The 22,462-nt window shown below is 47.0% G+C and overlaps 1 protein-coding gene across 1 annotated transcript in view; it reads right to left on the bottom strand.

Annotated features, from left to right (window-relative positions):
- TRAP1 (TNF receptor associated protein 1) overlaps positions 1 to 22,462 on the bottom strand; it is a 65,625-nt gene that overhangs the window by 42,598 nt on the left and 565 nt on the right. Inside the window, exons 2-4 of the mRNA XM_034782784.1 lie at positions 10,578 to 10,745; positions 8,758 to 8,840; positions 7,677 to 7,817 (exon numbers count right to left, since the gene is read on the bottom strand). Coding sequence (XP_034638675.1) covers positions 7,677 to 7,817; positions 8,758 to 8,840; positions 10,578 to 10,745 — 392 coding nt within the window. The remainder of the gene's footprint in view (positions 1 to 7,676; positions 7,818 to 8,757; positions 8,841 to 10,577; positions 10,746 to 22,462) is intronic.

Raw genomic sequence — 22,462 nt, 5'->3', positions numbered from 1 at the left:
AGTAACCGTTTTTTCTTCTTCGAGTGCTTGCTCATATTAATTCCAGCTAGGTGACTCCCAAGCCTTACCTCGGAGGTCGGGCTGGAGTCAAGGTATTGCAGACTGAAGAACTGCCCTGCCGAAGGCCGAATCATCACGTGATTGGTGAACGATGGCGTAGTGCGACATGAAGGTGTGCACCAAAGCCCATGTGTCAGCCCTGCAGATTTCCTGGAGGGGTACATGTGCCAGGAAGCCCTCGTGGAGTGAGCCGTGACAACAGGCGGAGGGACCTTTACTAAGTCATAACAAGTGCGATTACACGCCGTGATCCAGGAGGATATCCGCTGGGAAGAGACCGGCAAACCTTTAATCCGTTCCGCTAGAGTGACCAACAACTGGGTTGTTTTGCGGAACGGCTTCGTTCAGTCAATGTAGAAAGCGAACGCCCTTCTAATGTCCAGCGAATGTAGCTGCTGCTTGTGGAGGGTGGCATGCGGCTTTGGATAAAAAAACCACCGTCAGCACCGCTACGCAGTGGCCCTGCGAGCAGGACAGGAACGCTTGGCACGCGAGGCAAATCGCCCAGAGCTCTTTGATGTTGATATGCAGAGCCAGTTCCTCTACTTGCCACAGGCCCTGAGTCATCAGGCTCCTGAGATGCACTCTCCAGCCGAGTGCAGACACTTCCATTACTAGGGTCAGGGTGGGCTAGGGAGGGTGGAACGGGACCCTGGTTTCACCATGTGGGGGTCCAGCCACCAATGTAAAGAACCGAGGGTATGTCCCGGAACAGTCAGCACCATGGCCAGACTGTCGCGGCCCGGATGGTACACTGATGCAAGCCATGCCTGCACGGGCCTGAGCCGTAACCTGGCATGCTGCACCACGTAAGTGCAGGACGCCATGTGGCCCAGCAGCTTGAGGTAGTGCCTCACCGTGGTGGTGGGAAAGCTGCAAAGGCCAGTGATTATGTGTGCGAGGGCTAAACGTCAGGCCTGTGGGAGGAACGCTCTTGCTTGGTTTGCATCCAGAACCACCCCAATAACCTCTATTGTTTGAGTAAGGGTGACGACAGAATTGTTGACATTCAGGAGAATGCCCAACTGGTCGAACGTGTCTCTGACCATTCGTACCTGTGATTCTAGCTGCTGGTGAGACCGGCCTCATATGAGTCAGTCGTCTAGGTACGGGTAGACATGCACATGATGGCGATGAAGAAAAGCTGCCACAACTGCCATGCATTTGGTGAAGACACGGGGAACTGTGCACAGGCCGAACGGGAGAGACGTGAACTGATAGTGTGTCTTGTTCACCACGAAACGGTGAAAACATCTGTGAGACGCGGTGATTGAAACTTGAAAATAAGCATCCTTCATATCGAGGGCAGCGTACCAGTCTCCCAGATCCAGGGAGGGGATGATTGTGCTCAAGGAGACCATGCGGAACTTCGAGTTGACGATGTACTTGTTGAGTTCCCTGAGGTCCAGAATGAGCCGTAGGCCCCCTTTCGCCTTGGGGACAAGGAAGTAGCGTGAGTAGAAGGAAGGAAGCAGAAGTGGATAGACTAGCCTGCCTCTACCGTGCGGCGGACCCACCGGTCTGATGTAATAAGGGACCATGCACAGTAGAAGAGGGATAGACGATTCAGAAAGGGAGGATAGCTGGCCGGGATGTGGACTGGTAATCTGTCCTTGTGCGCATCTTCAAAATGGGCGTTTAGGGCCCAGAGGGAGCTTGGACTGTCCCTGTCCCTGCCCAGGAGGAGGATGCGATGGCATAGGCCTAATGTATCTGCTCCTCCTGTGGGAGAAGTCCTGCCTGGGTCTAGCGGGGAAAGACAGCTGCTGGGTGGGCTGGGGCTTAAACGGCTTTCTTTGTATTGCCGGGGTATGCATGCCGAGAGACTTAATAGTTGTTTTGTGACTCTTTCAGGTTATGTAACCTAGAGTTGGTTTGTTCAGTGAAGAGGCCCTGACCATCGAATGGGAGGTCCTGGATCGTTTGCTGAACTTCCGCTGGGAGACCCAAGGACTGAAGCCAGGCGTTATGCCACATGGCGATGGCAGGTGCCAGTGTACACGCTGCTGCGTCCATGGCATCCAGGGAACCTTGAAGAGAAGTCCGGGCCACTAGTCTGCCCTCCTCAGCAATGGCTCCCAGCTCCTGCCGAGAATCAGGTGGGAGGAGCTCCTTGAACTTCTAAATAGCAGACCATAAATTATAGCTGAATCTGCTAAGGATCGTGAGCTGATTAGCGATCCGGAGGGAAAGGCCATCCGTATAATAAACCTTTCTCCCAAAGAGATCCAGAGGTTTCACATCTCTTGATTTAGGGTCAGGCCCTTGCTGACCCAGTCTTTCTTTTTCATTTACTGCCTCCACCACCAGAGAGCATGGGGGGGATGGGTAAAGAGATATTCGTACCCCTTAGTAGGGACAAAGTACAGGGGAGTCGCATCTTACGCGGGGATTAGGTTCTGAAGTCAGCGCATAAGGCAAAAAGCACGTATAGTCATATGCTCATTGAGTGGAACGGAGGGCAGAACCGCCTGCACTACAGTATTTAAATTGTTATTTTTCTCTTTTTTTTCATTTTGCCGAGCGCGTATAGTTAAAATCACGTAAGTTAAATGCGCCTATGATGCGACTCCACTGTACTTTCTTTCTGCCCCTTTGGCCATGGGGGAAACAGAGGCCAGAGTTTGCCAGATTGTCTTGGCATTTGACTGGATGGTCTTTATAATGGGCAAGGCCACCCTAGAGGGCCCTTCCGGTGTCAGAAATGTCCACCATGGGGTCCTCTTCTTCTACCACCTCCTCCACCTGGAGGTTCATGTTTAGGGCCACCCGCCGTAGGAGTTCCTGCAGAGCCCTGTAGTCCATGGGTGGTGGGTCGGATGTGGATGTACCTGCCACTGCCTCATCAGGAGAAGACGAGGAGGACGCGATGGGCAGGACCAGGTCTGAGACAGCCCCTTGATCTACTAGGTCCGGTTCCTCCAGAGCACTGGGTGTAGCCTCCACCAGGGGTGGGGCTGGGTCCAGAGTTTGTGTGGGGTCCAGAAGGGGACTGAGGGTTGCCTTGGGGATACGGGACCCCGAACGTGATGGCGGAGGGACGCCAGGAGGGGCACCCTGAGCCTGGTGGTTCACCCAGGGGGTCCAAAACTACCACTGGGGCTGCCAGTGGGGCACTGAAGTGTCCTGTCCGAGATTGCCCAGGCCTGATCAGGGTACCTCCGATGCTCCCGATGCCTTACCCAACCTAAGGGCGGAATGGGTACCACGAGGAATGGCGAGATCCAGACGGTGAATGGCAGTGCCATTGTGGAGAATGGTACCAGGAGATCAACCAGCACCGAGAAGTTGGGCTTCGCCACAGTGGGGAGTGGCAACGGGAGTGCAACCGTGATCGGTGCCATGCCGGAGAGCAGTGCCGCGATCGGTGTCACGGAGAGGTGCGGTGCCGCTGCACAGAATGGTGTTGATCCGAGTGGTGCCGTGAGGTCTCAGATTGTGACCTATATCTCAAGCGGGACCACGACCTATCAGTCGATGACTACCTCAAGCGGGAGCGGCTCTGAGGACAAGGGCTGCAAGACCAGTGCCGCAAGTCGGACCAGTGCTGCAAGTCAGACTGGCACGGAGCATATGTGCAGTGCTGGGACTCAGAGCGGCGTTGGGACTCAGAGTGGCGTAGTGATGCTGGTCTGGGGCGGTTTGCCTCTTGACGGTACCGGGGCTCGAGATGGGGCCTTAGGCACCATCATTACAATGAGCCCTCTAGCGGCCTCAAAAGTATCTGGCATAGAGGGTAGCGTGACCTCATCCACCTGCAGTTGCAGGGAGTCTGGCGGTGCGGGGCTTCCCGGGGAGGCGGGGGCCTGTGTGGGTTGAGGCCTGCTGGAGGGTCTGTCGGCCTTATGCCTCTGGTCCGCACCGTGCCCTGCTGGGGTTGAGATGTCCGCCTCAAGCCTTTGTGGAAGCTTTTCCATGGCCTGCTTTTTACAGGTGGCCGGGGAGTGGGAGCGGTGCCAGAGAGAGCGCTTTGGGGTCCCGGGGGACTGCCGGTCCCTAGGAGGGTGTGCCGAGTCCTTTTTTAGTGCTGTAGATGGCACCGCTGGAGGAGCACTTCGCACCAAGGTGCTCGGAGCCAAGTCTTGTGGCGGACAGAGAGCAGACTTCATGAGGAGTTTTAGTCTAATGTCCCTCTCCTTTCTAGTGCAAGGTTTGAATGCCTTGCAAATTTTGCACTTATCCGCCTGATGGGCCTCACCCAGACACTGAAGACAGGAGTCGTGGGGGTCGCCCGTGGGCATAGGCTTGCTGCAGGAGCTACAAGGTTTGAAGCCCTGGGACGGCATGCCCCAGAGCCCCGCAGGGCACTCGTTGAAGGGGAAAAAAAAACAACTGCTAAAGTCTATATTTTACAACTAAAGATAACAATTAACTAACAATGGGTATCGATATACAAAGATAAGTAGAATAGGTAGGGAGTAGTGGAGCACTTGAGAACAAGAGATCACTGTTCCAACAACTGTCACCCTCGGTAAGAAGGAACTGAAGGGGGGTTGGGCCAGCAGGATCATATATAGAGCACCATATTGGTGCCACTCCAGGGGGCTCCACAGACGGCCCGACGCGTAGCTGCTAGGGAAAAGTTTCCGACATCCGTGCACGCAGCAGGCGCACACACCTAACTGGAATTGATATAGGCAAGCACTCGAAGAAGTACCCAATAATAATGGGGGATTTTAACTATCCTCATATTGACAGGGAACGTGTTACCTCAAGGTGTGATGCAGAGATAAAATTCAAGACACCATTTAATGACTGCTTCTTGGAGGAATTCTGGATTTAGTCCTAAGTGGAACACAGGGTCTGGTCTAAGAAACGAATATAGCTGAACCGCTCAGTAACAGCAACAATAATGTAATTAAATTTAACATCCTTGCAGGAGGGAAAATACCAAAGAAACCCACCGCAGTAGCATTTAACTTCAAAAAGAGGAACTAAACAAAAATGAGGAGGCTAGTTAAACAGAAATCAAAAGGAACGGTCACAAGAGTGAAATGCCTGTAAGCTTCATGGAAACGTTAAAAAAACACCATCATAGAGTCTCAAATTATATGTATACCTCACATAAACAAAAGTAGTAAGAGGCTCAAAAATTGCCACCATGGCTAAACAACAGAGTAGAAGAGGCAGTTAGAGACAAAAAGACATTTTCTAAAAAGTGGAGGTCAAATCCTACTGAGGAAAACAGAAAGGAGCATAATCTCTGGCAAGTGTAAAAGTATAATCAGGCAGGCCTAAAAAGACTTTGAAGAGCAATACCAAAAGACCAAAAAAAAAAAAAAAAAAAAAAAAAACTTGCTGTTCATTTTTGTAAATACATCAGAAGCAGAAAGCCTGCTAAACATCAGTGGGGCCACTGGACAACCAAGGTGCTAAAGGAGCACTCAAAGAAGAAAAGGCTGTTACAGAGAAGCTAAATGAATTCTCTGCATTGGTCTTCACTGCAGAGGATGTGAGGAAATTCCCACACCTAAGTCATTTTTTTTAGGTGACAAATCTGAGGTACTGTCTCAGATTGAGGTGTCATTAGAGGAGGTTTGGGAACAAACTGATAAATTAAACAGTAATAAGTCATCAGGACCAGATGATATCACCCAAGAGTTCTGAAGGAACTCAAATATGAAACTGCAGAGACGGGACACTAGATGGGGAGGGCTCTGAGTTACTACAGATAATTCTTTCCCAGGTATCTGCCTGGTGTGTCTTTCCCACATGCTCAGGGTCTAACTCAGGGGTGGACAAACTTTTTGGCCCAAGGGCCACATCTGGGTATGGAAATTGTATGACAGGCCATGAATGCTCATGAAATCTGGGGTTGGGGTGTGGGAGGGGGTGAGGGCTCCAGCTGGGGGTGCGGGCTCTGGGGTGGGGAACCCAGGACATGCCCTGCAAATCCCAGGAAGAGCAGATATGGGCTAGACAGGAACTGCATCCCAGTGCTGGGATTACAGATGTGTGTAGGTCTCTAATGGAGAAATCACTTGCTTAGACAATGGCCAAGGAACTATAACAGCACTGTGAAACTCAGAAAATAACAAATACAATTCACTAACCCAAGGATTCTGAAACACCCCCTACTGTGGAACACAACACACACTGTATTGCCCAGCCCCCGTCTCCTCACTCATGATCACTTATCATCACTATGGCAACTGCAGCAGGCCCTTACGTGGAAAAGTGAAAGTATCTAGCATATTTTAACAGTCTCTGAAGACGTAAGTGCTTTGTCCTTTGTGACAAAGATTACTTATGCTGTGTCCTTTGGACTTCATCTCATCTTCCTGCCCCCTCCATTCTGCTCCCCTCTCCCTAGACATTCCCGTCCCTTGTCCCCCTTCTCCCCTCAACGTGCTTCCCAGCTACCCCATTCCCTGGTCCCCTTGGCACTCGTCTAGGGCCTGCTGGTGGCTCAAAGCTCTAGTCTCACTGGTCACTCTGGCCCATGAGGAAAGCTCCTGCTTCCTCTCCACCTCCGCTTATATAGCAGTGACCTCAGTGTAGGCACCTAAGCTCATTCCAAATTGTTGGTTTTTTATAAGGAAGAGCCCAGCCAACAATAGAAGCAACTAGAAACAGGGAGAAGAGCCGGCTCCACGTGACCAGTTAGTGCTCTGCGGGCCACAATCTGGGAGTGTTCGCCCTACCCTAAAAACTGCCTTTCTTTTGCTCCTAGGAAAAGTGAAAGCATCTCTGTCCTCCTTTCTCTGCCTCTGCGGGAGGAACAGTGCGTTTGCCCCCTGCCACAAGAGAGACGAGGCCAGAGATGCACCCTCTTTCCTCTGGAGCATGCTGCATAAGAAAGAAATGTCACATAAATTCGGATACTGAGTAAATTCCATGACACTCTGCCAGCAGTAGGAACCCCTCAAACTCCAACCTTGACTCAGGTAGCAGGAAGCAAGAGCATTTGAAAGTCAAGGCACCAGAGATCTGTCTGCCAGAGAGCTTTAGTATCCCTGAAGTGCAGTTTTATGGTGAAATATTTTATAGCTCAATACCGGAGACCAGAGTTAGGGGACTCTCTCATCCTAACAGAGCAGGTGTGACTGGGAGAGGGGCACAACAAACCAGGGGAGGGTTGCCCTCACCACACCAGCACCTCCTGCAGAGCTAGTTAGGAGGGGAGTTCTGCCTGCTGTCAGCACATGAGGTCTCAGACCTAGAGAAGGGCAGGGTCTCGGTGAAGAAAACCCCACCATGCACATACTGTATGGCAGCATGCTGTGCACCTGGCTGCCCTCCTCCCACATGGGCGGCTGCCTTTTAGTGGGGATACACTTGCAGAACGTGGAAAGTGCTTTAGTCCCAACACGGTAACAGGCACTATGGGAGAAGTCACAGGAAAGGGCTGGAGCAGGGAACTTCCTCACAGCGGCATGGTATGGGAGCACAAACTTGCTGGCCTTTCATCAAAGCTTGGAGTTACAGACACAATCTAGCATCATTGTCGAGCATTGATTAGCCTTGCAGACACCCAGCTGTGAAGGGCCAGGGGCACAGGGAAGCTGTGGAGACTGATGGGGGCTACACTCCAGCTCAGCTTCTACTGGATTTCAGCTAGGACAAGCCATGCAGAAAAGTGACTTCCTGTTCCTCGTGCCAGCAAAGGGAGATACCTGGATGGTTATTGTTCCCTTCTCGCTGTCTGTCTGCAGGTGAATCTCCATCTCTGGTAAGACCTTCCCTTCAGACATCAGTTTATGACGCAGCTTTTCCAGCGCATCACTGCCATTGGAGATCAGTTCCCGGATAAACACCTGGGGAAGGAACGTTGGTATGTACTACAGCCTCTGTCTAGCCAGCAGTGCTCCCAGCCAGCTGCATGGCACCCCCACAGTGGTCAGGGCACGCTGCTGGCTTGTACGCAGGTTTTTATCCCAACAGAGGAACTTGTCCGGAGGGACAGACATACAGACTGCAACACTCTAGGTGTGGCCATGTCACAGCCCCTAAACGGGGTACTAGAAGAGGAGGGGTTTGAGGACAGCATTCTTTACGCTGGCACTGTTGGCTCCTATGGAAAGAACATGTGGGTTTTGGCACTTCAGTCTTCTGAGTGATACTGATGCCAGAACCCCAGAGTGCATCCTTTCCAATGGAGCCAGAAGTCTCAGAGTGAAGCTTCCTGTCCCAAACATGGCTGGATTGTGTGTATAGGCAAAGCCTTAGTCAAAAATCTGGAGCACACCCCATTCTCGCCACATCTGCCAGCAAGGACAGGGCAGCCTTCCATCGATCCCTGCATTTAAAATGCTACACTAAAGAGCTAAGGGGGGAAAATGGCCAGTAAAAGGAAGGGGATAGTTCCAGCGAGGCAGCATGCTAGCACAGCACTGTCTTGACTCCGTTAGCTCCATCGGGCTGGAACTCTACATGCAGTGCAGCACAGAGCCGACTGTATTTCTCCATTTAGTGGTGTGGGGGCTGGTTTGTTTAAACTTGGTGCTAAAACACAGCCAATTGCCAGAGCCAGAACAGGCCCACTGAGTCATCTGGATGTATTTACACATGAAATTAAAAACATACTCTAAAGGTTTCAATGGAAGCTTGGAGCGTGACCAGCCTAGGGTCTATTGGGAAGTCAAGCAGGCATTCCCACTGCAAGGACAGTGTCTGGCTCTGACACAGACATATATATACACATGGCTTTGCCAACAGAAACTTCACCAGCATCAGTAGGATTAGTAGGTGACCTACCTCCTTCTCCGAGTACAAGGAACGTGCAACAATGTCCAACAGCTTCTTCGTCTCTGCCTGGAACTCATGTTTGGAGGCTTCTCCTAGAATTAATCACACACACGCATACCCAAGGGCATTTCACACAGTTCTCTCATACAGGAAAAGCACACACAGCCTCACCAATGTGCCTCAGCTGCTCAGGGCCCTGGCTAGGCGTGGCAGGGGATATGGGCATCTATGGCCTCCACAGAGACTGCCAACAAAGGCACTATTTATTTCCAAATGTGAGAATGGTTTTTGCCATGTGGGCACCCTGTCAGCTGAGACAACACACAGACTGCAGAACGGCCATCAAACGATATATTATGTGAGTTTAGGTCACTACATGTCTGGGCTGAAGCTGAACCAGTGACCAGAGGTGAAAAATTACACTCCATTCCCGATCCATGGAGCCATCCAATCTGCAAATCTTCATCTCTAAATATGCCTTCCCCTTTTCCATAGCCAATCTTACACCATCTCACTGTTAGAGCACCACGCGCTGCCAGATGTGAGCCCTCACTGTTGTTCCAAAAGAGGCTGGTGGGGAAAGGGAGCTCCGTGTAAAGGAGCTATCTGCAAACACTGCACTCATGGAGCTTCAACAAGTGCCCAACATAAAAAACATACTCTGAGTAAAACAGAAGAAGCCATTGTGTTAATCTGGCACCTCTCTGCTGAAGCACCCTCGACACTGCACACACCCCGCTAATTAATATGCTTAATCCTACTGAATGACAACAGCATCTCAAAGAGAACAACACTTTACAAAATGCTTCTCTCAAGAGGCTCTCTTTCAGGCTCTTTTTAAAGCCCTGATCTTTGTCATTTCCTATGCTAGACACACTTAAGACCCTATGGAGCACAGTCAAAGTTACCTGTGACCTGTCACATGTCTGCAGCTGCTTGCAGACAAAACCCCAGATTCTCTGACCCCAGAAGGCAAGATGATGGGTGCAGGGGGCAGTAGACACTCAATGGGTGCAGAGACCAAGTTCATTTAGGGGCTTCATAGCCCTGGATCTTCAAAAATACAAGGTGTACGGAAAAGGCCTTGGAATATTGAGTTTAAGATGCTATTTCTGTGTTCAGATAACTCACATGAGTTTGTTTTAGAGCAGCTCTGTTTGGAGGTAGGCAAAGCAATTAGTTCTAACTAAAGGGATGACAGCATGATTTTAATCAGAGATCTTCATCATCAAAAGTAATGAGCTGGGCAGACACAGTTCATTTATGTAATAATAAATGTAATCACAGGCAAGAGGCAGGTCCTTTGGAACCCCCTACCTACACACTCAAAAGTTACATCCACCAGAGCACAGTGCAGGCTTCTGCCAGGCTGCAACTGGAAAGGCGTGACTCTCTCACTCTTAAATAATTTTATTTCTCAACAGGTTCATGCTTCCTGAGAGATATTGAGAGGGTACAGGGCTGAACCTGTTCCTCCTGTTTTATTCTTCACTCTGTATTTACTACTTTGCTAGAGGGACGTTTGCCTTGTTGTGTTCATTCTGGTGATTTTATTTTTGCTAGGGTACCTGGAAGTCCTTGACCACGAGACTCCAAGAATTTACTCTTATTGAAGCATCAATGACAATCTTCCACAAGTCCCGAAAGTCCATCCCAAAAGCCATTCTAACTGATGGGATGACAAACACCTGCACTTCTCCCCCTCCAGAGGTACCTTGGGAGATAGGCCCAAGCTCCTGCTCTCCCAGTTAGGCCCTGTTTTGCCAAGGTTGAGTTTTCAATGCACCCCAAGAGACTTTCTTACAGTGATATCCCCGGCCTCTGCTCACCTTTTACATTCTCTGTATTGCTGATGATGATGTGCAGGGGCTCCTCTTCCTTGTTCTCAGCTGCTTGAGTACTGTACTTCTGCCCAGCGAGAATACTGAAGGCAGCTAAGTTGTGCCGTGGGACTGGGAAATGGAGGGCTGCTCTCTGAAGACATGCAGTTCCTCTTCCTAGAAGATGCAATTCAAGTGGTTTTAGTCTAAATCATACATATTAGAGATAGGAAAGCTCTATCAAGGTCACAATTCCCTTTCTTGGGGGGCTAATGCAGGATTGCTCCCTAAGGTACACTGTCCTATGCATTGTCCAGTTGAGTTTTCAATCCCCACGTGATTGGGCTCTGGCCGGAGCCTGGGCTCTGAGACCCAGCAAGCGGGGGGTGTCTCAGAGCTGAGTCCAAATGTCGCATTGCTATTTTTAGCCCCATAGCGCGAGCCCAAGTAAATTGACCCACGCTCTGAGACTTGCTGCTGGGGGTCTTTTTTCTGCAGTGTAAAGATACCCATATATTTTACTGACGGAAAGTTTTTCTACTACCAAACCTGTTTTCCTTTGCTCGGTTACATTTCATTACTCCTGGTTACATGCCTTTTGACCACCCCCCTATAGAATTCTACTCCAATTTGGCCCTCATACCTGGTAGTTTATGATACTGGCAGTAAACATTCAACCCTGAGCTCTCAAAGATGCCTCTTTTGGCAGAGTGTAGCTACTGGTCAGAATGCCAGAATCACGCCCCCAGGGCAGAGCCAGTTTTAGGAGTAAACAGTACATGCTGCCTCTCAGGGTCTTATCAGAAGCATGAGTCACAACCCGGCTAATGACAGCTAATTCCACTACCTCCACTAGGAACATAGGAATTGCCAGCATTGTCATATTCTTGCATCGTCTGACTTAGCTAAGTGGATCATAGAAGACCCTCTTCTGTTTGGCTGACAATGAAACGAAGACAAACACTGGCTACTAACCAACATTTGCAGCACTTGGCAGATACAAAGCACTGTCTGATATTAGTGCTCAGTGTGATTGTCTATGTTGTGAAGACAAAAGGAAATTGTGCTAGAATGATGTTCCAATCTAGAAGGCAAGGCAAAGGTGGGTGAACATGCATGCAGCCACATAACCACATATTCAAGCCGGTTTCAGAAGGACTGGGTTATGCCAGTTGTACAGGGAAATGATGGTGTATAAGAACCTCAAAAGGCCCTTTTCAGAGAGCTTGAGATCCAACAGGCCCTGTAACACACACAAGCGATTCCCAGACTTTACTTCCTCCAGATTTCCACTGTGTATTTTACACCTAATGAACAGCAAACTCTGCTGCATTCCATTTGCCAGGATTGAGTGGTCCTGAGCCTGGGGCTGAGGGGAAATCATCAGGCAGAGGAGGGTGTATTAACTCATCTCCTCCATGACAAAGGATACAAAATGGAATAGGAATGCTCTGGCAAGTGGATGAGTGGTTTTCCACCCTTCGCCACTCTAGCCCAGCATTAAGCTGCAGCTTGCCCCACACTGCGAGTGGCAGAGCCTCCTTGGGGCCAGGTGGGGAGAGGGAGAGAACCTGGTCAAGCCACAAAAGCCAGGAGCAGGCAGCAGCAGGCAATACTGGGCTTTTACAAAAATTCTTTTTTGCCCGTAGGCTGTTTCGTCAGCCGAGGAAGGGAAGCGAACTCCAGGCCCAAGTCTGTTATAAAGGCCTTTACCTTTGGGCCCCATTCACTATTTACTGTTTACAACAACAGGTACAAACAAAATAAAACTATCCAACCAAAAATGCTGATTAGAATCCCAAGAACCTTGCTGCCTGTATCAGCCAGTGCCTGGGCCACCACAGCTCCCTCCCCTGGTACCCCTTTGGATTCAGCTTCCTCTTCCAGCCATGTGATAGGCAGAGATCTCTTAACCCTTTCCAGGCTGCCACTTTTACCTCATCATAGTACCTGATACAAGTTACCACCCTTTACCCCTCAAACCCTAGGCTGAGTCGGTTATCAACCCCAAATAGTCCCTTACCATGTCTCCCATTCAAAAACAGTTCCAAGTCATGATGCACTTTTCCAGCCAGAACTCCCAATTATTTCTCAATAGTTCTGTCCTTAAAGAGTCTGTGAATAGCTCTCATGCACTTGAATGCCTCCTACACCTGTAACTGTTTTGCTGTATCACACACAGTTCTGCCTCACTGTTCAAGCAAAGGTCTGTAGCCTTCATTCCAATGCATTTGTTGGACTGATCCAAGAAAATGAAGAAAAAGCCCACATGAATGAGGATCTAAGAACCAGAGAGTGAACCAGTCCATCACACTAAGAGAAGGGTCAATTCAGAAAGGGACACAGGCAATGCCTGAGCCAGCCTGGGCTTTACAATCTGACATTTTAACCCTGTGGTGCAGAGCAAAAAGAAAAATCTGCAAATACACCTACACTCAGGAATCAAGGGCTATGAAAGGAGCTTTGCCCAGTCACTGCCTCCAGTGAGCCAAAAGGAAAAACAATCCATTGGCATTTTCCTCCCATTTTCAAGTCAGCTTCTGTCATCGGGTTTACAAACAGCAAGTCCTGAGAGTCTATTCACCCAACATACACAAACAGAATGCTGCCCCCACACACACGTGCTGGATCTCTCTGGAAACCCCAAATATTTATAATTCTTGGCCTAGTCACATCTTCTGCGTCTGTCTCTCCAAAGCACAATGAATAAATCATCAATCAATTCCAAGATTATGTTTGGATCTGTATAACATTTGGTCTTAATAGCATTAATTAATAGCTGGCATTGTGTCAGCCAAAGACGAAAATTGTTAAATTCAAGCTGCAGCTTTCTTAGATTATTCGCCTCCTGTGAAACCCCTACTTGGCCAGCAGAGGAGGGACTCCTGGCAATTTCAAGACACAGAACCGTGGCCATTTATATATGCAGAGTGAGAGAGAAAGCGCTCTCTGAACTAGCAAGGAAAAGCCACACACACAAAAACAGCTTGGGAAGCAAAGCTCCTGACACCAGAGACAAAGTGGAATTAACTCACATGCCTTGTCTAGCTTTGGAGATCAGCCGCAAGCTGTGCCATGTTAGATCATGACGTATTAGGGATGGAGCTTTTGGGTGGTCAGGAAGCCTCCAAGGGGTGCCACCACTATCCTGTTTGTACCACATTTGAAGGGGAAACAGATACATCACTTTCAAACTGATATTTTTCAGTGACTTCCAAGTCACCTTCCCCTACGATCCCAGGTGCATAGGCTCTCCACTCAGATAGGGAATACACCAAAGGGAATGTCTGGGCTCATAAACCCAAAACAGAGAAACAAACAAAATCTCTCACACTCACACAGCATCTTTCATCCCAAACTGTGCAGGAGCCCACAGCACGTTGCAAACTCAAAACGATCACTTCCCCCACTTCTGAAGCGCAGCCTCCATGGAAGTAAAACATGGCAGCTATTCAGCAGTGCACAGCACCACTATCCGGAAGGTCAGCACAGGAAATAAAGAGTGATACAGCGTACAGCTGAAAATGAAGGGAGAGTTGAAGTCAGCACAATTTGCCACAATGACCCTACTGCAATATGGCCAGGCTACCACGCTGAAACTTTTTTTTTTTTTTTTTTTTAAAGATCCATGGGATCTTTTCTGATGAGTACTCAAGAAATCAGTTTGCATCATATCTGAAGAAAGGGGTCTCCAATAGGACAGGGTCTCCCATCATGCTGGGACATAGTTCAGTACGGACCCAGAGAGAAAAGTGCCACCTACATAATTGCCAACATTAAGGCCTGGTCTACATTCGAAAATTAGGTTGGTTTAATTACTTGGGGAAAAATCCACCCCCCCAAGCAACGCTGTTAAGCTGACTAAAGTCCCACGTAGACAGCACTAGGTCAATGAAAGAATTCTTCTGTCAACTTAGCTACTGCCTCTCAAGGAGGTGGATTATCTAGGCTAACAGAAGAACCCTTCCAGTCAGCATAGGAAGCGTCTACACTGAAGTACTACAGCTCTGCAGCTGTGCCGCTGTAGCATTTGAAGTGTAGACAAGCCCAAAAGCAGTGGTTTTCAAACTTTTTAGGCTGTGTACCCCTTTCCATATAATGTAGTCTACTATGTATCCCCTTCTGAGATAGGATCATAATATACCTATGATTAGATTGCCAAGTCTTACTAAATAAAGTGTATTGTCCCCCATTACAGGATTTTTCTTGCATACCACCTGACGAGAGCTCACATACTCTTAGGGGACTCATACCCCAGTCTGAAAACCACTGCTCTAAAGTATTCCTGAGAAGTCTCCCATTCAAGTACTGCGCAGGCCTCAACCTGCTTAAGTGACGAGATCTGACAAGATTGCAGTCGAGCCTGGTATGGATGAAGAGAAGAGGTGACAGCCTTTCTAAGCAGGGGCAGTCATCTCTCTTGCATCACTTTAATTCAGCCTATAAGCTTGTGTATACTTAAAACATTGCAGCGGTACAGCAGTACCACTACAGCACTTCAGTGTGGACACTACCCACACTGCCTGGAGGGGTTCTCCTGTCAGCATAGATAATCCACATCCTTGAGAGGCGGTAGCTAGGTCAATGGAAGAGCACTGTCTACATGAGGACTTAGGTCAGCTTAACTATGCTGCTCAGGGGTGTGGATTTTTCACTTGCCTGAGCAACGTAGTTATGCCGCCCTAATTTTCTAATGTAGATGAGGCCTATGTTACTGTCCTCATTTCCCACCCCCCAGAGCAGGGCTCTTTCCAGCAGGCCTCAAGGACATTTTTAAAAGACGACATTCAGGGAGTGCTTGAGCGGGATGCAGACCAAACTACCCAATCCCAGACACACAGCTTCCTCCTCAGATATGATTGCTAACAAGCCATCGAGTATTCCCTCTATAGATGAGATGAACTGCCCAGAAATGTTGAAGCCACTCAGCAGTGCAATAAATCTAATGACTTGTCTGATATTGGCCTTATCTGTACTACGGTTTCCTGTCACATCTCTTCCTCATACCACAAAGGGAATCCATAGACCACAGTGACAGCCTACAAAGCAGCAGCATCAAGCCATTTGGTGATTAGGAGCCACACAAACTCCAAGGAAACCATGATGAGCAGAGGCTGCTAAGAGCCCAGCATACAGGGAGATTCAGGGAGGAAGCTGCCAAAACCCACTACTTGCATTTTACTGCACTTGAAACTCACCAGCACACTCTCATTAACTCTGATACCATTCACAGGCTTGACAATGCAGCTGTAAGAAAGCAAGGGAAGTAGCAACTGGTATCACAGTATATGAGCTTTCAGATTCCCTTAGCCTGTCATCTTGTCAGATCTCTTAAGCATGGTCTGTATTCGCCTAGGAAATTTCCAAGGCCTTTAGACCCAAAGCCAGTTCCTTGGAAGTTCCCCTCATAGTGGTCACTGCCACAGCATGGTGCTGGCAGGCAGGGCTAGATTTTGGATGAGATGTGAAACTCAAATCCTGACCATCTCTAGTCATTTAAAAAAAATCCTGTGGCACTTTTGCAAGCACAGGAGTGCTAACTCCAACTTCCTGATCAAGTTAAACTGGAATAGTTATTTTCTAATCTAAATAAGATCCCCCTGAAGTTTCAATGGCATAGTTTATTCTGCCACAAACTGACTGGAATTATAAATGGAAAAAACCATTTGGTAATCCATGCTATCACCCTGCCCCCAATCCCATTTCCTACCACAAATTTTCAGATGGGTTGTCTACTTCTCCAGTATCTCAGTTCTGGCCATCCCATTACAGCAGGGGTAGGCAACCTATGGCACGTGTGCCAAAAGCGACATGCGAGCTGATTTTCAGTGGCACTCACACTGCCCGGGTCCTGGCCACTGGTCCGGGGGACTCTGCATTTTAATTTAATTTTAAATGAAGCTTCTTAAACATTTTAAAACCCTTATTTACTTTACATACAACAATAGTTTAGTTATATATTATAGACTTATAGAAAGAGACCTTCTAAAAACGTTAAAATGTATTACTGGCACACGAAACCTTAAATTAGAGTGAATAAATGAAGGCTCGGCACATCACTTCTGAAAGGTTGTCAACCCCTGCATTACAGTATAGTCCCGATTATCAGAATAGCAAGGGGGACACAGATTTTATTTGGATAATTGGGATCTTGAATAATGAAGAGGGCAGGAGGCAGGAGCTATTCAGCAATGGGGTGGCCTTGCCCATGGCAAGGTGCTCGTCATCCTCACACTCCTGGCTAGGGGTCCCTGCTCTGCCTCACCAGAACCACAGCCTCTCTCCCACCCAGTGCCTGCAGGGATCAGATGTCATCAGCCCAGCAGCAGCACAGGGAGCGCTCTGCAACTCTGCTGTCATAGTCCCACTCGTTCACTCCTGTGACAGGATGGCTCCCTATGCTGCCACAGGAGCCATTCACTAGCAGGGTGACCTCCCGCACACCCAGTGGCTCCTCCTCCTCACAGTTTGGGCTGGGGAGGTGTGTCTGCTCCCTTATGTGAACCTCAACATTATCCGATTCTCTTCCTTGTCCCCCAGCATGAGATTCCTGCTGGGAGGCAAGGAAGGGATTTGGATAATGCGGAGGTTCAAATAGGGTTTTGGATATAAGGGAGTATACTGTATTCCTAAACTGTGTGCCTCAGTTACTCTTGTGTACCACCCTAAATAAATCCTTTTCCTCCTTGGCATTTACATTCTTCACATATTTGCTGCTTAGTCAAGCGATATCCAATAAGAGCTAACTGTCTCAGTCAGTTCCTTCAGGCCCTGAACATTTATGTTGCTCTTCTCCGAACGCTCTACAGTCTGCCATAATCTATAATCTGTCTGGAACCAAAGTGCCCAGACAGAGAGTGCAATGGCCTAGGTGCAATGGTATCATGGACATATGGAGGGACTATGACCTCCCTGCTCTATTTCCTTTCCCAGATCGTTATGTATTACTATTTGTTAATCATTGACAATGTGCTCAAACCTGTAAAAACTACAACACAGCCTCACTCCCAAAGAGTAATCTAGTCAGCTAGGGTTGTGTAGTTTCTGGTAACTGACCAATGGGTAATACCTACAGACTGTAAAGCAACTTGGAGTCCAGTTCTTCTGACTGGAAGGAATGTATTACTACAGCCTTTTAACTCTGGAGAACTGAGTATACTAGAGTCAAGTTAAAAGTGAAATAAATGTTTTGGTGTAAGTATAGAACCTAGTAATTGTCACCAGATGTTAAGAGAGACTAACACAACCAGCAGCCCTTGAGAGAAACAAAAGAGCTTACAAGGGCTTTATCATGACTCTAGAAGACCCAAATTCACATCCCAGGGGATGCTGCAGATTAGCGATGGGGTGCATTAGCAGAGGTAAACTTTCACAGCCCCCGCCTGCTCTAACAAGCCCCAGTTCAGCAAAACACCTATGCACTTTCTAAAATTAAGCATGTGCTTCAAGGCTATTGAAGTTAATGTGACTTAACACTGTTGCCTGATTTAGGGTGTTAATATTAATTTGGATAGTATGCGTTTTCGGTTTGCCAGTCTGTTTGATCAGAAGATAAAAGTTCTTGTCCTGAATCAGGCTCCACAGAATTTACAAAGGACCCTTGGGGGTATGACAGGAAGCTCACACTGAGACAGATATAGCCATAAAGACTTTTTATTAAAATCAATGAAACAGTAAGTAAATGGTAAAATAATCAGAGTTACAAAGTTACAATTGCATTACTGCTATTCAAAAGATACATATGGTATTATATGCTACAAAGCTTTGGTTAAAATACTCACACCCTTTCTTGATAACCTGGTGGTAAGAGATACAGGACCCTCGGGCGGTTCAGGTTTCTCAATTCTTGAGTGAGAGATGCAGAGCTTAAAAGAAGCTAATGCTAAGAGCTATCAAAGCTAACTTAGAGTTTACTTAACTAACAAACTTAAAACCTAACAAACAAAATTAAGAACAAAAGCTTCTGGAAAACCAAGCTTAGCCTAGTGCCCTTGGAACTTAAAATTTGAAAAAAACGAGTACAGACTACTAAAGTTAGTAGTGTTGTGTCTAGAGAGGGATAGATAGTCTAGCCAGGTGGGTCACCTCTTTTATAGGGTACAAGTGCCAGAAATCCTTCCTCCTATGCCCAAATTTCATTCGGCACCCACAAAAATGTTAGGGTACCCTTACTTCATAGGCTAGTATGTATGTGCGTATTGATGACATGTACCTACGCACATGTTATTTTTGTTCTTTTTAGTCATTTCAGTTCTTTCCTTGTGGTGTACCTGTTAAGTCTGTGGGTACAAACTTGAAAACCCCCCTACTATTCTTCCATTATCTATCTGTCTAGGTAAAAGGTCTTAGACATATGCGTGGGTACTTAGCTAGTTAAAAGGTCTCAATATAGGCCAACTTTGCTATCTGGGTGAAAGATCCCAGATATAGATATACTAACTAGCTTAACAGGATATGGCCTGTAGGTTCCTTGCATTACAGGCAAACTTACTTTAATATAAATCTATATAAACCTATTACAATAAACCAAATACTTAAACTATAAAAAAGATATATATATGCAAGCAAGCAGGTTAATCCTTTAGGCTACAACACTTGCCCAACGTTAAAAATGTGTTCAAGTGCTTTGCTGTATAGGGACAGCTGCCAAATAAAGGCCTTCGGCTGACCAGAACCAGGATCTCTCTCCTATTCCAGAGCAGTGCATGCCAGCAAATTCACACAAATATCCCAACACCTCATACATATGGCTTTAAAGCTAAAAAATAAAAAGCTAATCACATCTCCTCAGCAACACAAACTAACACGAGCACAGCACACCTGTCCTCCGCTATCTACACTGGCTTCCCATAGAACTTCAAATCAAGTCAAGGTCTCAGCCCTTATCTTCAAAATGTTCCATGGCCCGGACCCAACATATCTAAAAGATTGTCTAAAGCCTGGGATGAAGACCATTGTTGTCACCTACACTGCTCTGGCACAATCAAACTTTCTACAATAAGAGTAAAGCTTGTTTGTGCTGGAGACAGAACTTTCTATGGGGAGACGGTCCAGAAATACGGAATGAACTCTACCAAGAATTAAGGACCACCACAAACACACTTGTTGCTCCAAGTGCAACATGCATTTCTTTAGCGTTGCCTTCTCTAATGTAAACACATAGCAACATGTATATTGTAACAATTGATTGAAAGCCCTGATGGGCCAGATCTGGCCCACGGGCCGTAGTTTGCCCTCCCATGCCCTACACCATTGCGACTGCCCTCCAGACAGAGGAGAGACATAGATGCCTCTGGAGCCAATGAATGCCATTCCTTCTCCTGCGTGGGACTCAGCACACTTCCCCTGCAGTGCTCAAACTTTGTAAAACCAGGGACTGAGAGATGCCAGGGTGAGGCACTGCTGTCAGAGCACTGGGCCAGGTGAGTCACTGTCTTCAGAGCACCAAACCAGCTCAGAGTCATCCAGGACTCACACCTCCCAAGGGGGAATAAATGTTCACAGAAGTGAAATCACTTATTCTTAATATATAAAAAGGAGTGGTTATGGAGGTGGGATACAAAAAGCTACTTCAAAATCTCTACACCGGTCTAATTTAAATTAGATCACACAAACTTTATTTGTATTGCAAAGGCCACCCAAAGCTCCCACTCAGAATCAGGGCACCACTGAATGAGTCAACAATGTGATGTTATTGAGAATAAGGCAAGTGTAATTCTGGGGTGTATTAACAGGAGTGTCATACATAAGATATGTACTCTACTTGACACTGGTGAGGCATCAGCTGGAGCACCGTGTCCAATTTTGGACAGAACACTCCAACTGGAGTCCAGAGGACAGAAACAAAAACAAAGAGGTTTAAAGGAAATGTTGAAAGAATTGGACATGAAGGCTGAGGGGGCACAATAGTAACAAAAAGATTGTTATGAAGAGGATAGTGATCAATTACTGTCCATGTCCACCGAGGATAGGATAAGAAATAGTCTAGGACAAGAAGTACTCAGCTTAGTTTACAGCAAGGGAGGTTTAGGTTGGATATTAGGAAAAACTTTCTAACGATAAGGATCGATAAGCACTAGGTTACGTAGGGAGGTTGTGGAGTCATTGGAGGTATTTAAAAACAAATAGACAAATACCTGGCAGGGATGGTCTAGGTATTGGTCCTCCTCGGCACAGGGAGCTGGACTAGATGTCCTCCTGAGGTCCCTTCCAGCCCTACATTTCTATGATTGTACTAGGCACAGTACAAATACTTATGAATACATGATCCCTGAGTGACAGGATTAAAGTCCCGAGACACCTTTTTTGTGTGTGCAGTAAACAGTCTAGCAGGGACAGCAGAAAAGGCAGAGTTCAGAGCTGTGCAGTGAAAGAGAACATGCTTGTATGAAAACTTTTAAAAATCATTTCTCTAAAGAAAGTTTAAAATTCCCCATGCTGGTGAGATCAGTACTCAGAGTTGAAGGAAAGAAAGGCCTTCACACCAAGAGGTCGATTTCCTATGGTCATACTAGGTCAGACCAAGATCCATCTAGCCCAGTATCCTGTCTTCTGACAGTGGCCAATGCCATGTGCCCCAGAGGGAACGAACAGAACAGGTAATCACCCAGTGATCCATCCCCTGTCACCCATTCCCAGCTTCTAACAAACAGAGGCTAGGGACACCATCCCTGTCCATCCTGGCTAATAGTCATTGATGGACCTATCCTCCATGAACTTATCTAGCTCTTTTTTAACCCTGTTATAGTCTTTCATTCTACAGGGTTGGCAAAAGGCAATTTTTAGACTAAAAATTAAGCTCTGATAATCACCCAGTGCTTTGTGCATCATAGTGGGCAGGTCCCACAATACCCTGCCACTCAACAGACACTGTATGTTGATTGGCTCAGAGTTTGTTCCTTTCAGTTTAATGAGAATATTTGTGCTTCTGAAGATTAAGGGACTGGCATACAGTGATGTAGCCACTGGTCAGGTAGCTGTACTACAAATTTCTTCCAATGCAGTTCCCAACAGTGACCTCAAGTGAAATCATAAAGTCATTTTTTCTAACACACCTGATTGTTCAGCCTGTGTTTAGGACTGTTTAAATGCTGGAACCTTGCCAGTAAAAAGACTGAATCCTACTCAGCTAAGCAGACTGTATCTAAGTTGTTGGTTTCCTGAAAGGCATTTTTTAAAAAGGAGTCAAACTGATGTGAAGGAAGGTCTCTAAAGGTCATTTGTCCAAGCAAGGTTCATTTTTATTTATTATTTTAACAAGAAGATTGGTCACTCCCCTAGCTCCCTTTTCACATCTCCTGTTCTTTAGAATGTAGGGACCATCTCACTTCACCAGATACATACATCCTCACAAGAATTTCAGCTATTTTCTCCACATCCCAGCAAAGATTAAATAGCCAAGTGCTATAATGAAATCTTATAAATCACCAAGACATAATTAACTTCAGAAAATATACCACAGGATATTTATTAGTTTTAATTAGGGTACCATGAAGTATTTTACATAAGTTACCCTTCTCAAAATAAATGAACTCGAGTACACTCCATAACACAACTTTATTTTCAATTGTGTTTGTTCACTTTCTTACTCATTTATACAGTACATGGGAGGAATTTGTGATGGGTCTCCAGGTAGATGTGAACTAGGGACGTTCCAGTATAATAGTTTTCAAATAGAAAAGTCTGAAGATCAGTTTGGACTCTGTTCTCTTATTTCTACTGCAATGATTTATACCAGAATATAAACCAGGTTTAGGTCAAGCTACACTTTAGAACTCGTAAGAAACAGACGAAGAGTTTTCCCCCTGCTTGTATCACTGAGTTCATTCTGGTTTGCCCCTCTGCTTTTGGCTGTTCCAATCTCTACCCTGGCTGACAGGCTGCACCTAGAAGCG

This window comes from Trachemys scripta, chromosome 10, assembly GCF_013100865.1.
Source record: "Trachemys scripta elegans isolate TJP31775 chromosome 10, CAS_Tse_1.0, whole genome shotgun sequence".
In the NCBI taxonomy this organism is placed as follows: domain Eukaryota; kingdom Metazoa; phylum Chordata; order Testudines; family Emydidae; genus Trachemys; species Trachemys scripta.
The sequence above is the reverse complement of the archived record's forward strand: the minus strand, read 5'-3'. Positions and strand labels throughout refer to the sequence as shown.